The sequence below is a fragment of the Protopterus annectens genome, chromosome 10.part0 (genome assembly GCF_019279795.1).
Source record: "Protopterus annectens isolate FY-2018-M chromosome 10.part0, PAN1.0, whole genome shotgun sequence".
Lineage (NCBI taxonomy): Eukaryota > Metazoa > Chordata > Ceratodontiformes > Protopteridae > Protopterus > Protopterus annectens.
The window spans coordinates 403541538-403556397 of NC_056744.1; the positions used below are offsets into that span (position 1 = coordinate 403541538).

At 34.1% G+C, this 14860-nt stretch overlaps 1 protein-coding gene across 1 annotated transcript in view; it reads left to right on the top strand.

The window, feature by feature from the left end:
* HMCN1 (hemicentin 1) overlaps window positions 1–14860 on the top strand; it is a 5606893-nt gene that overhangs the window by 5111762 nt on the left and 480271 nt on the right. Inside the window, exon 88 of the mRNA XM_044085314.1 lies at window positions 10467–10637. Coding sequence (XP_043941249.1) covers window positions 10467–10637 — 171 coding nt within the window. The remainder of the gene's footprint in view (window positions 1–10466; window positions 10638–14860) is intronic.

Sequence of the window (14860 nt, forward strand, 5' to 3'; positions counted from 1 at the left end):
CAATCAATTTAACCAGATTCATATCTATATCTAGCTATATCTAAATATATACCTGTATCTATCTCTCTCTCTCTCTCTCTCTATATATATATATATATATATATATATGTATATATAGATATGCATATACATAGATATACATATATATATATATATATATATATATATATTTTTTTTTTTTTTTGATATATATATATATATATATATATATATTTTTTGATATATATATATGTACACATATATATATATATATATATATATATATATATATATATATCTGCGCATACTCACACACACATGCGTGCTCGTGTGCACAGATGCACACACAGACACACATACACAAAAACACACACACAGTTACTTTATTTGGTCAAACTGTGTTGTGGTCAGCTATAGTCCAGTACAGATGTAGGTTACTACTTTATAATCATAATTGTGTGACTATTTGGTATATATAAGTAAGGTCTTGGAGGCATAGCTCCCGCTACTTAAATGTGGTTAGTTCACTTTTGTGGAATGTTGTGCTGTTGTTTTATCACCATTCTGATTGTGAAAGTAGTTTTGACTTCTGTTAATTATTTCTGTGTATACATTTTTTTTTATTCCACTACCCCTGGTTAGCAAATACTTTTTTTTCTGATCAGAATGTTGGATATTTAGCAGCAAAAGTGTTTTTTCTTTTGTTACTGAAATAGTTTTATAATTGCTAGAGGGAATTGTATATGCTGGTGGTGGCCTTACTCTTAGTCTTGCAAGGCAGTTAGATGAGTAACTGTGCACCGATGTGTTTATCAGTTAGGTGAGTTGGCAGCTGAAAGTAATTACTGACTTTTGTGATCTTTTTGAGTGTCTACTCTGCAGTCAACATTTAATGATTTTCTATATACTCATATATAAATATATATATATATATATATATACATATATATATATATGTCTGTGTATATATATATATTTATATATATATATATATATATATATATATATCTGTATGGATTCACTTTACATGCTCGAAATTCTGAAATATCGAATTTCAGAATCTCAAGCCCATAAAGTGGAAATCCTAAAAGATTGAAAACCCAGATGCGCGAAATTCAAAATCCCGCATTTCGGAGATGTTGAATTAGTGGCGCTGGTGTTTAGTTTTGTAATTGCTACAGGGAATTGTATATGCTGGTGGTGGCCTTACTCTTAGTCTTGCAAGGCAGTTAGATGGGTAACTATGCACCGATGTGTTTATCAGTTAGGTGAGTTGGCAGCTGAAAGTAATTACTGACTTTTGTAATCTTTTTGAGTGTCTACTCTGCAGTCAACATTTAATGATTCTCTATATACACAGATATAAATATATATATATATATATATATATATATATATATATATATATATATATATATATATATATATATATATATATATATATATATATATATATATATATATATATATATATATATATATATATATATATATATACCTGTATGGATTCACTTTACATGCTCGAAATTCTGATATATCGAATTTCAGAATCTCGAGCCCATAAAGTAGAAATTCTAAAAGATCGAAAACCCAGATGCGCGAAATTCAAAATCCCGCATTTCGGAGATGTTGAATTAGTGGCGCTGGTGTTGCGCTGTGTTCATGGATTCAGGTAAGTGTTTATGTTTTAAGGGTTTTGGGTAGGGGCTATAGTGTGTGCTAGTGTGTTTTGTTACTGTGATGTGTGTGTGCAAGGGCAATGTAGCTTGTGTGGTGGTGTTTCATGTGTTTGTGTATACAGTGCGACTTTGGAGTTAATATATTTAAGTAGGGGGGTGTTGGGGGCACATTCCCCCATATGGGGAGTGCAGGGAGACTTGTCACCTGCTTGTATGTTGGATAGGTTTGTGTGTTTGTGTATGGGGAGGAAGATGTGTGTATGTGTATGTGTGTGGTGTGTGTAGTATAGAAGTTGCGATTTTAAATTTTGCGCTTCTGGGTTTTCGATCTTTTAGGATTTCCACTTTATTGGCTCGAGATTCTGAAATTCGATATTTCAGAATTTCAAGCATGTAAAGTGAATCCATCTGTGTGTGTGTGTGTGTGTGTGTGTGTGTGTGTGTATGTATATATATGTATATATATATATATATATATATATATATATATATATTTATACATGTGTGGGTTTTTTCAATTTTTCTGAATCACAAGAAAAGGCTGTTTTTTTAGCAGTAAAAGAACATTTACTATATAAGTTGTGCATAATGCTGTCTTGGAGTAGTTTTTTTTCCAACTTGAGGTACAGTGACCTTGGAGTTAGCATATATGTATATATATACATTTAGTAAGGGTGGGAGGGGCACAGCCATCCCTGCATAAATACTTTAATGGTGCCACAGCAAATTCTGCAATTTACTGTTTAGTGGATGGAATCAGAGTTCATGTTTCAGAATTTTGATGCCTGCAGTTTAAGATAAGCACTTGTGACAGGGATATACATCTAGATATATGTGCTAGATAGCACTAAGTTGGCTAAGAGGAATACTGATATTAGTACTTCACATGAAAAAAAAAAAGAAGTGGAATGGAACTGGCATTTAAATGATGGTATTTATCCAGGATGAAGGCTGTAATTTAATTTAAGTACCTACTGAAATTAAGGCAGAAAAAAGAAATCACATTTGATGAATACCTGTATTTTGAGGACTAGTTGATTTTAATTATGGGATTTTTGTTGAAAGATATTTAAGGTGGATGATTTTATCTATTGTACTGTTCTGAGTAAGCCAAAAGTGAATAGCAAGACTTCTTTTTATATTTACAGTGTTTTATTTGGTTTGAAGTTTAGTAAAGGAAATTTCAAAAACAAGTGGATTTGTTATGCAAACACATAACAGATAAGAATCTGCTACTAAAACTGAGCCGAGTGGTGGGCCAGTTTGAAATAAAAATATAAAAAATAATATTTATGATAAACTATAATATTAACAGAAACAAGTAATAGTATATAGGTTACATACATACATACTTCAAAACAAGGTGATACAAATAAGGATAATACTAAAAAGGGAAATATATGCAAGAAAAATTAAAAAAAAACAGAATATATAATATGGAGACAAAAAATGTAGCAAAGGAAGGAAAGGAAGAGATAAACAATTTATTAATTATTTTAGTAAAGAGGTAGAGGAAGGAATGTTATATTGTCCAGGGAATTTAAAAAGGAAATGTTATAAAGAGATAACAGAGATTTTAAAACAACAACACTTCTTGTTACTCAGGAAAAAACAAGCCAAACCAAACTTTAGCATCAAATTTATATTAACATGAGCTTCACAGATGAGGGATTTTGAAATGGGTGTTTCAACGGTGAGTGGTTCTGATGATTCTTATTGAATGATATCACTTCCTGTGAATTTGTAGAGCAGTTACTGAAACATGGGGTTAACCTGTGTGGTTAAGTTGGGTGATATCACAGTACTTTACAAGCATCCTGTTCCTTTCAAGATGATAATTCCATTTCTAATTTTAAGTTCTTGATTTGTAAACGAGAGATTGATTATGACATTTCAAAATGTTGAATATGATGACTTTTATCTTGAAAGATGTATTCAACTGCAAATTGTACCATTGGGGTTAAGGGTGTATACATTTCCCAATGATGTTTCTAAAACAACCAAATACATAAAGAGTTGGTCAAAGTATATAATGATGCTGGGTTACAGGTTCTGAGAATTGTGGTTGGTCATAATAAAACCAAAATGGAAAAAATAAGCATTGAGATACGTGAACTTAACTCTATTATTAAACAACATCCCTGGTTTGAATTTGTTTGACATTTATGGAATACTATTTCAGCTAAGATATCCAGACTTACTGCTATGTTAATTTCCAAGAAAAAGAAAAAAATGGTCAGGGACACTGATCTTTATGAAAGGGAGCTAGCTTATGTTCTTAAAAGTAGCCCTCCACATAACAAAAGTATTAATTTTCAAAACAATAAGACTGCTGAGAATGCAACATGTAATAACTATACTGATGAAGTGTTCCATTTAGATAAGAAGAGATACTAATTTTAGAGATTTTAATAAGGATAATAATGAAGCGGTTTATATAACTGACAATAAGGAAGATCATATGACTAACAGCATTCAAATTAGTATTACCCATTTTATCACCACATTGGGGAAGTGAAAAAGGGAAGAACAAAATTCCCAAAGGCCGTGGAAGAAGTCGTCATAAAGGCAGAGGGAAGAATCGGTATTAAACAGAGATGATAATAAACATTTAAAGATGTACATCCTATTTTTAATTTTAGTCATTTTGACCTTTCTTCAATACATTTCAGTGTTTTTAATAAACGTTTGACATTTATTCCTGCACAGAGAGCCAATCTAGTTGATGTCTTAATTGACATTAGATTATTTGCACTAAAAATCAGTTTAAACTATGCTTTAAATGGAGCGCATGAAATTATTAATCACGATAAACGTATTTTAAGAGAATGAGTACTTATAATCTTTCATTAATTTCTACCTTAGATGCTTTTGTTAGGGGTTGTGAAAAATGATAATATGTTTACTATTAGAGAATAAAACTGATTACAAATTGTTTAATATGTCCTTTGAAGAAAAAGGAGTTCTATTTGAATTATATAACAATAAAATACATGTTATGAAAGCAGATAAAGGTACAAAATATATTATGAAATGGACGAACATTTAGAGAATGAATCCTGCTACCAATGTTTAAATGAACAAGTTAATGATAAATTTTAGGAAGATTGGTTATTGAATCTATTAGATCAAGACTTCCTTGAATTTAATCAGCAAATCAGCATAAATTTATGATGATTGGTCATCCTAATATTGGTAAAATGTTTGGGATTCCAAATTACATAAAAATGAGAATGACCCTCCTTTTTGACTAATTATATCTTCCCATAGGACTAAAACTGAGTATATTTCAGAATATTAAGATTGTGGGCCAGTTTCAGGCCAGTTTCAATAAAATCTACACTTACATGTACAGTAAGTGTACATGATATATATTCAAGGGCATCCCTACCACATTTTATGTGATTTCTAGTCACTAAGAAAGATTACACTGTGTACCTATAGTCTGCACTTTGTGGTAACCTTTATGAATCCCTGTCAATATTTAAAGCTGCAAGAAAATCAGTAGGAAAACTAAAATTAGGAGGAAGAAAGTGTAAAGTTATGCCTGTGATGTCTGTTCACTCAGAATTTTGTATACTTAGTGTAGCCGTTATTGAATCCCAGGGTCTATTCTTAACCCCATTACACAGAACACCAATATTTTTATTAAAGATTCTTGGCTATTTTAAATTATCTATATTTATAGCAGATTTTTGGTGAAGAAAGTTTTATGGTAACATTAGATCTCGATTCTTTATACACTAGTATATATAACAAATGTATTGATTTTATAAGATGATATTTAAGTAAATATACTGAATTCGATAATAAATTAAATACCGTTATGTTTTTTATTGGACATTATATTAACTAAGAACTGTTTTTCTTTAATGCTAAAATATACCAGTAGGTACAGGGTGTAGCAATGGGGGAGAAAATAGCACCTGCATGTGTGTGTGTGTGTATATATATATATATATATATATATATATATATATATATATATATATATATAAATACAGTACTTAGTTGGTGGGAAAGGGAGTTTTTAGTCAGACTGGATGGTTTTAAAAAGACTTCCTCACAGAAAAAGTTTATTGATGATATATTATTATTTGGCGAGGTACGGTAGAAGAGTTGGAAATATTTATTCAAGAATTCAAGATATGAAAGAAAGTATAGGTTTTTTGAATTTCACCATTGGAAGTATGGGGAAGGTTATACATTTTTAGATCTTGAAATAACTTCAGATGAGGAAAATTGTTGTTTTTATTCTATTGTTTGTAGAAAAAAAACTTTTACAAATAACTATTCAGACTTGTTTAGTCAATAACCTAAATTTATGAAATTAAATATTATAAGAGGTCATTTTATTAGATTATCACAAATTATCAGTAGAGATGATGTCTTTGAAAAAGAATGTTATGTATTAAAAAGATTGTTTATGGAATGAAGCTAGTTGGAAATAATTATTGATAATTTATTTGCAGAGACAAGGAAAGCTTGATATAATAAATTTTCCCCATCCTTAGATATGGATTTATACCTAAAGGAAAATCTGGTGTTACAAAAAATTATTTTTATTACAGTTTTCAATTACCAGTTAGTACAGTGATGTTTGCCATTAAAATGTAATTGTTAATAATTAGAAAGTTGTTCAAGGTAATCAGGAGTTATATAAAATTGCTGGTGTCAAGCCTAACTTTTATTATAAAAAAGAGAATTTTAAAATGTTATTTTGAAAACAAACAAGATGAGGATAACAAAAAGTAAGGTTTTACACATCTATCAGGTATGTACAAAGGTGGAAAATGTAAGTCTTGCAGATTTATTTATTATTCTAACAATTTCATATTTAAACATAATGGTTATAAAATTAAAATTAAAGATAAATTTGATTGTAACTCATCTAATGAAGTACATCATTTACTTCTTGTCAAGGGTTCTGTGTGGGGAAAACAAAAAGACCCCTAGTAAGAAGAATTTATGAACACAAGGCAGTTATAAAGAAAAAAAGAAACCTGAGTTTATTGTAGTAGAACAAGTTATTACCTTTATAGGTAATGTAAATAATCTACCAGAAGTTAAAGTATTGAAATGGCAGCTTTAATTAGCTATGGACGTGTTTCCAAGTTTTAATGAAAACCTTAACATCAAATGTGTATTAACTTGGTATTAGTAAGCAGGAAGTGATGTAAGGATTGGTTAACTGATCAGTTGGTTATGTAATGAGTAAAAGTATTTAAATGTTTGGTTGTGAATGAAAATTATGTTTCTGATGAAGTTCTGTGAATAAAGAATAAAAGTGCTAAAATATCTAGACAGACTGGCTTGTTTTTTTCCTGACTTACAAGAATTGTTGTTGTTTTATAGTTTCTAAAAGTCTTTGCAAAGTTTCCTGTCTAAATAACAGAGATTACTTAACATTTTGTGATGGAAACATGATCTTGAAGACAAAGTAAAAAGGAATGAATAGAACCTGTATTGATTTCTCCATCTGTCTCAATGTTTGGATTAAATGCACTCGTTTATAGGTGTGTACTAGGCTAATGGCCCTGGAGCCTTTACAAGCCTAGCCCATAAAAGTGCCCTGACGTCATGCCGCCCAACGTTAGTTCCCAGTGCCTCTATCAAGTCGAGCCACTGGAGTGATCCCTGAGTGAACTTTCTATTTCCCATCCACTCTTTCAGATTTCTCTTGAAGACGGCCAGTGAGGTGCTCTGCTTGACATGTATGGGAAGTCTATTCCAGAGCATGGGCAGTCTCTGGGTTATGAACCTGTCCTTCCAGCATGTTCTGTTGATTGTAGTAATGAGGTTGAGGTCTCTGGAGCATGTGGTGCAGAGGGATTGGGATTTCTTTAGATGTAGCATTTCTAACAGAACTGGGTAAGATATGGGTTTGTAAGTCAAGCAGAGATCGCCTCTTAGTAGACGATAAGGAGAATCTGAGCTGACAATATTTTCTGAACAGAAGCTTTTCCAGTATTTGAGCTCTTTCTCTCTTCCATAATGCAGTAGATTCCTATTGTCCCTCAGATCCCGTTTGCCTTCGCCTACATTAGAAGTAATTCTCCAGTGCTCCTCTGTATTATTGAGAAAAGTGAAATCCTTTTCTTCATAGTATAGCCTCTTTGATACGTGTCCTAGCTTCTTATACACAGACATATTTTGGGCTTAATAAGACTATGTAACTTTGTACTTTTACCAACTTTTTTTGTACTCATCTCCTTTGTTTAAATAGCAGTAAGGCCTACCTAAGCCTGTATTACTTACATTTAAATTTCTAACAGGAAATCTTTATAATTTTCAACCTTTTTTTCTCTCTTCTATCCTAAGTACTTCCATTTGTTTCCTTTCACCAGCAGAAATAAATATTTACATTGCATGTTTGTTATAAATTGTACAGTTGTGGCAATTATGGAGAAAACTTTCAGATTCTGCACATGCACAAAGTGCAGGTGTAAAGTTCCAACAAAGACATACAAGCTTTACCCTGTGTCACCTGAAGCCAAATCAGCTGCAAGTTCAGTGCTAAACCTGCAATCTTTCACATACAGATCTCTGCTGGGCTGAATAAATAAACTAATTTTGAAGTGCCTTCTCCATACCACAGCAGGAGACTCAGCAATCACTTCTTCCAGAAAAAAAAACAACAGAACAGGGGGCAGTACAGACCAAGAGAGAAAGACAAAACAGAGAAAGAGAAAGAGAAAAAAATCAAAGAATGGGAAAACTGGAAGTGGCAGCTTGAGCAATCTCCCTCTCCTTCCCTGGCTTCAGAAATTGCCAAACAATCGTCTCCATCCATTCCTTTGATGCTGAGCCAATTAGATCAGGTTATTTCTAGACCTTGTCCACAGTGAGACTATTGTTATCCTGGACAAGTCTCCCTGCAAGGACACTTATGCAAGCAGCAGATCCTTGGAGAGGAAGTTTTCCAGATTCCTGAGCTTGAGTCCTCCTTCACTTTCTTCCATTACGTCTACCATCTCTACCAGAGTTGCAGTGGGCATAGATTGGGAATGAAGGATGAGGGCTTTTATCAAGGCTATGAAAGATATCAGTTAACATGTCATTCCCTCAACATCTAGAATGGATCAGGTTGAGCCACCAGCCCGTTTTCTACCACTGTTTCTCTAGCATTCCTTTTAGTGCTGGTGGTCAAAGAGACAAAATCCATCCAAGATCAGTTTCTCATCAGAATTGATGGATGTGCATTAATTGATATCATCCATATGTCAAACACATTCAACTTCTAAGCTTTCAGAGAGAATGTTTCTCAGTGCCAAGCAGTCAAACCTGAGGCCTTAGTGCTAAATGCGGTGCCATCCTTTTCAGGTCTTTATAGTATCAAGGTCCTCAGTATTTGATACATCAACTCCATTCTCAGTCCCAGAGCAGACCAGCCCTTCTGTGTCAGGGATGCTCCACTTGATATCCTTCTGCGTCTTCCTCATTGGAGATGGAGATGTTTCCGGATGGTGTAGCTTTGGTGCTGTTAGGGTCCACTTTAGCATTCAAATTCTTCAGTGTGTGTCTCCCAAATCTCATATGCTTACCTCTTGATGATTTATCAACATGTTATTCTCTTGTGCTCAAATGGTCATTTAGTCAAGTTCTTTTGCCGAACTGCCCTATCTGTAATAGATGATATCATTTACCCATTTTCAAGTCGTCTGCATACAGACTATAGAGCATCTCAGATGAAAAACATAGATCTGAAAGACACAGCATAAACAGGTATGGGCCTAAGACAGAGCCCTGTTGACCATTCTAATGTGCAACCTTGAATTTCATTGAAATTTGTCATTATGTCAGTCTAAGGTTCTGACAGATACCTCTAAAGAACAGCAGTACCAGACAAAGTTTTGTTGTACTATTAAAACTGTTTGAACATTAACACCTTACTGACTATTACATTTGTTGTTACTACTCTTCTGACTAGAATGTTGCCTTATGCGGCTCTCTTGTTATGAATAAAACATGAATGCTAAAACAGAGACCACAGTATCTTAATAGTATTGTTAACATTCTGAAATAGTCAGCTGTCTGATTCAGGGTAGATTCATCATAAAATCATATATTGCCAGAGCAAGAGAAATCTTTTTCTGTTCAGTACACCGTATTTATTTTCACTGTGAGTTGCTCACAGGAAAAAATTTTTAAGTGCCATAGTGTCTCATTTAGTCAGCATCCAGCTGACTGTCAGACTGACCAATTAAATTATATTAGTCTCAGTTGTTCTTCATTCCAAAGGTGTATGGAAATGCCCCTGAAGAATCATGACTTTCGTATATGATACAGAATGATCTGTCTAGGAAAAGTCTGCTGCTACTGGCTTGTTGTTCATTCTATTTGTAACTGTACATCAGGAATTCTTCCTAGTTCTGAGTGGTTGGTCTGTGCATCCTAGGTAACCTGTCTTTGGACATTTCCTGTATTTGATTAGATAAACCACATTTTTAGAAGTGCGTGCAAATGAACTCTGCAGTTTGAAACTTCTGTTCTGTGAAATTGTTATGTTGGAAGCCGTACAAGTCATGTGACATGTTTTACACCGTGGATAGTTGCAGGGTTTTGTGCGATTTTAGACTATGTTTGGTTCTGGTTTAAGTGTGCTTCTCACTAGAAGATTCTTTGATTTGGTGTTCCTGTAGAAATGATAGTCATAATTATGCTAGAAATCAGTAAATTTTAAGGATTAAAGGATGCCAGCTTTGTATGAGTGATTTTTAAAGAAAGCCAATTTCAAAATACTGCAAGTCAAGTAACATACTTCAGTAAAATGATAGTCTCTGCATTCGTTGGTATTTCCCATTATAGTGCATGGTGGATACTCTGAATGGCTGCATTGGGGACCCTGTAGTGTCAGCTGCGGACAGGGGGTCCAGAAGAGGATCCGTCAGTGTAATAACCCTGTACCTGCTAATGGAGGAAGACCCTGTCAGGGACCTGACTCAGATGTACAGTTCTGTCAAAACAAACCATGCCCAGGTAGGTTCTTCTGTTTTAGATTAGATCCTGTGAATGTTTGTTCTGTACCAGATAATTTGTGTTTGGGGCCTACTGCTATGTCATTATTTAGATTTGCTTCATAGAAAGTGAAAACATAAGACAGATTCATTTCCTACCCCAGTTTTCCGTATTTGTCTTTCTTATATTTGATGTATCATTTACACAGCCAGGGAAAAAAGGTTTAGATAAAATATTAAAACTGTTTATATTTAAGTAGCACATGGAAACAGCACCAAACACTTGTTAAAATATTTTGGTGGAATGCTGTTTTTATGTATGGCATGAAAATGTTATTGTACACCTACAAATGAGAATTAATGTCTGAATAATAGCAAATAAAGTCTTGAATACAGCCTGGTACAGCCAGATATCAAACATGTTATGGTCCTTGAGTTTAAAGTAGTTTCTGTTCAGATGGTAGGCCCTACAGCACATCTGTAACATTTGTAGGAAAATTGCACACAAAAAAGGAATGAGTCTTTTTAAGTGTCTAGTGTTTCTCAGCCTGTATCCTGTAGTTTCCAATAGTTTATTAACTGAAAAAGGAAGTACCACAAAATTCTCATATTAATTTATTGTGAAGTTAGTACAGAAAGGAGGACTAGTCTGTTTTTATGTGGCTGTCTGTCGTGCACTCTTTCGTGCACTACTGCTAAATTCACAGTATTCTGTGCATGTGAAGTTTTACTACCAGCAGTTTCATGTCTTGCACCAATGATGTCAGCTCCCACTAGCAAATATGACTGAAGAATGGAATGCAGTGTTGAAGCAGATTGGACTGAATACCACCCTATTGTTCTTAATTGTTTAGACTGATGTTCATTAAATGCTGTCACTTTAATAAGCTGAGATATTGACATCTTTCTTATAAATCTGAATATTCCTGTTTTTTCTATACATTCTTTCTGTCATGTCTTACTAGAGGGTTCTTATGTTTACAGGTTCCAAAGTTTACCCACACTGCTCTTTAAAGCTGCAGTAGTCTGCCAAAGAATCTCTGACTTACTGTATGTGCTTTCTTGTTAATGAGGTCCTTAGAACACTATACTTGTCTAAAGATAACCCTGCTGCTGTGCACACCCATGGTGAAGTATAACTTGAAATATGTTGCCTATTCTTTTGGCACTTTCAATGTTTATTAGTTTTTGACCTAGTAACAGCTTATTGCGTATTAATCTAAACTCACTGAAAAACATCTTTTCTATTGTGTCAAACTGTGTTTGCTGGATGTCAGTCATTACATTTACATATGTGACTGCTTTTATGTTCCTCATACTTCTTAGGTTTCTTTATTCCATTTCTGAGGCGGCTTATAATGTCTCCTGCTTCTTTCCTTATTATTCCTGTGATGTTCATTTAGAACTGTGCGTCCTTATTTACAGGATCTTTAAAGTCAGGTATGTTTTTCAGTTTTTGCTTTTCTTTACTTTTATTAATGGACTGCCAATACTTCTAAATGTATTTTTTGTGCATTACTTCTCTCTGGGTATACACTGTATAAGGAACATTTAAGCAGCCTCAGTCAGTCAGCATGGTTACCGCATTCATTATATAAGATTATAAGTACATTAGGTCTGACAGTGAAACACAGAGAGATAAGGATATATCTGTTACAGACCTGGGTTTGATTCCCTCAGTCTTCCTGTGCATTCTGTGTGACTGTGACCAAGTCCCTTAACCAGACCAAAATTTACATGTAACCTCCTAAAAAGGCACATGACTATAATGGGTTTAAATGAATAAAAAACACACACATTATCCTTCACTTCTTCCTTGAAAGGAGATGGCTTATTCCCTGTGATATAAATAGAAAAACTGCCTTTACAAGTAGGCATAAGATTGTGCATTATTCTGGCTAGAGGTGACAAAGTAGTACCCTTCTACAGGTCTCAGCTAGCTTTCGGGGGGGGGGGGGCAGTGGAGATGAAAGGTCATTACACAGGAGCCAGATCAACAGTTGGGGGCTTTTTAATTGACTACATTGGACTATGTATCAGCTTGTATTAAATATCCTTGCTTGTTGGACATGCTACACCTAAAGAAATCCCAATCCCTCTGAGATACACAGGACATGCCGGAGGGATAGATTTATGTCCCAGAGACTTCCCATACTCTGTAACAGGCTACACCATATATGTCAAGCAAAGTTCTTCATTAGCACTCTTCAAGAAAAATATTGATGAGTGGATGGGAAATAGGAAATACACCCTGGGGATCATTTCTGTGTCTCTGCTTGACAGTGGCACAGGAAAATAACTTTCTTGGGTGGCGTAAGCCAGGGAACCTTGTTGGCTAGGCTTACGTAGGCCCTCGGGCTGATAGCCTAGTACCTAGCTATGACCCTATGAAAAGAGACCTTCTCCCAGTTGTCCAAGCATAACAGCTCATATGTTTGATAGAGAATTCAGCTAATAGTGATTTTCAAGGATGAAGAAGAAAGATGAATGGCAAACTATCAGCCATGTCTATTTCTATGGTAAGGATATCCCCTCAAATGCTACCATTTTGCTTAATTACTGAAGTTAAACCATAAAAAGCAATCAACAGCTTATGTTGAAAGCCTACTTGTTTTGTTAGGTTGAGGCTTTTTCCTGAAAAATGCTGCCTTCATTCTTCAAGAGATTTCATAGACAGGACAGAATGGTGACTCAGTGAAAAGAGCTATGCGAAACATCAGGGTCTGGCTTCAGTCCTACATCTCAGTCAGGTTGTGTGCTGTTTGAGAGTTCTCCTGTGTTAGCAGAGATTTCCTCAAGATGCTCCAGTTTTCTCTTAACTCCCAAAGCTTGATGGTAAACTGGTTATATGATAGTGTTTGTATGTTAAGATGCTGTATTTACCCTTGCTTGTGTGGCAAAGGTTGTGGTTGTATAGGGTCTTGGAGAATGTAATCACTATGTGGTTACATAATGATAAAGTGAGTCTCAGTTGAGACTCAAAATAGTTTAACTGAAATAAGAAAATATTAACTGAAACATTGAGACATCATAGTAACACAAACTCAGACTGGTGTAATTGTTGGCAAGATGTAAGTATACTTCCTTTGACATCATACCAACTATAGAAAAGGGAAAAGTTAAAAAAAAAATCACACCATTCTCCTTCATTCTGGGTTACTGTGCCCAGGTTGTATCAAACACTATCTGCAGTGAAGAAGCAGTTGGTGCACTGAAGCACTGAGACATCAACAGTACAGCACTTCGCTTTACGATATGTGACATTTCAGTCATCAGTAAGACTTTATGCTACAAATGATGCTGGTATTCAACATATAGATTATTGCTGCAGTAGCTTAAGCTATATGGCTTATAATCTGCCAAAGATATGACCACCAGCCAACTTTTTAAAGCTTTAGGCACATTCTACATACCCAAATTGACACTAGATTGAGCAGAACCATATTAAAGACTGTTAAACGTCAAAAAGCTTCAGAGCTTTCTTGCCATTGAGGTGTTTTACCTTTGTGGGCTTTGTGGAACTGACAGTTGGCTGGCAATCTTTTCAAAGCTAAGCCATTAAGTCCCCTTCTGGGGAAAACCTTTCATTACGTAAATTTTTAGTGAAACCGTGATGTGTAGTTGTCCTATCTCATCTTCATTCTTTACTGATGGGTTTGGAACTGATCCTTGGTTCCAACTTGGCCGCTTACTAAAGCTCGAGGTCTCAAACCAGCTCATGACTCCATCCCTATCCCATGATGCTCTAGTGCCTTCCTCAGATCTTGTTTGTTGCTGAAACAAAAAGGGTCGGAAAAATCAGCTCTGGCTAAGTGAATTCATAATTCTTTCTTCTTTTTCCATTATATTAGCGTTAGTTAAAATTTATATATATATATATATATATATATATATATATATATATATATATATATAGTTATATATATAGTTATATATGTAGTTTTATATATATATATATATGTATGTGTGTGTGTGTGTGTATATATATATATATATATATATATATATATATATAGTTATATATGTAGTTATATATATATATATATATATATATATATATATATATAAATACACACACACACACACACACACACACACACACACACACACACACACACACACACACACACACACATTTAAACACTCATCTTTAGACCATTTCTATGTTTTTTTAAACATTTTTCTCATAGCTTTAGTGGTTAGATTTAGTAGTTACCAAAAAGCCAAGGAAAGAAAAGCAGGAGC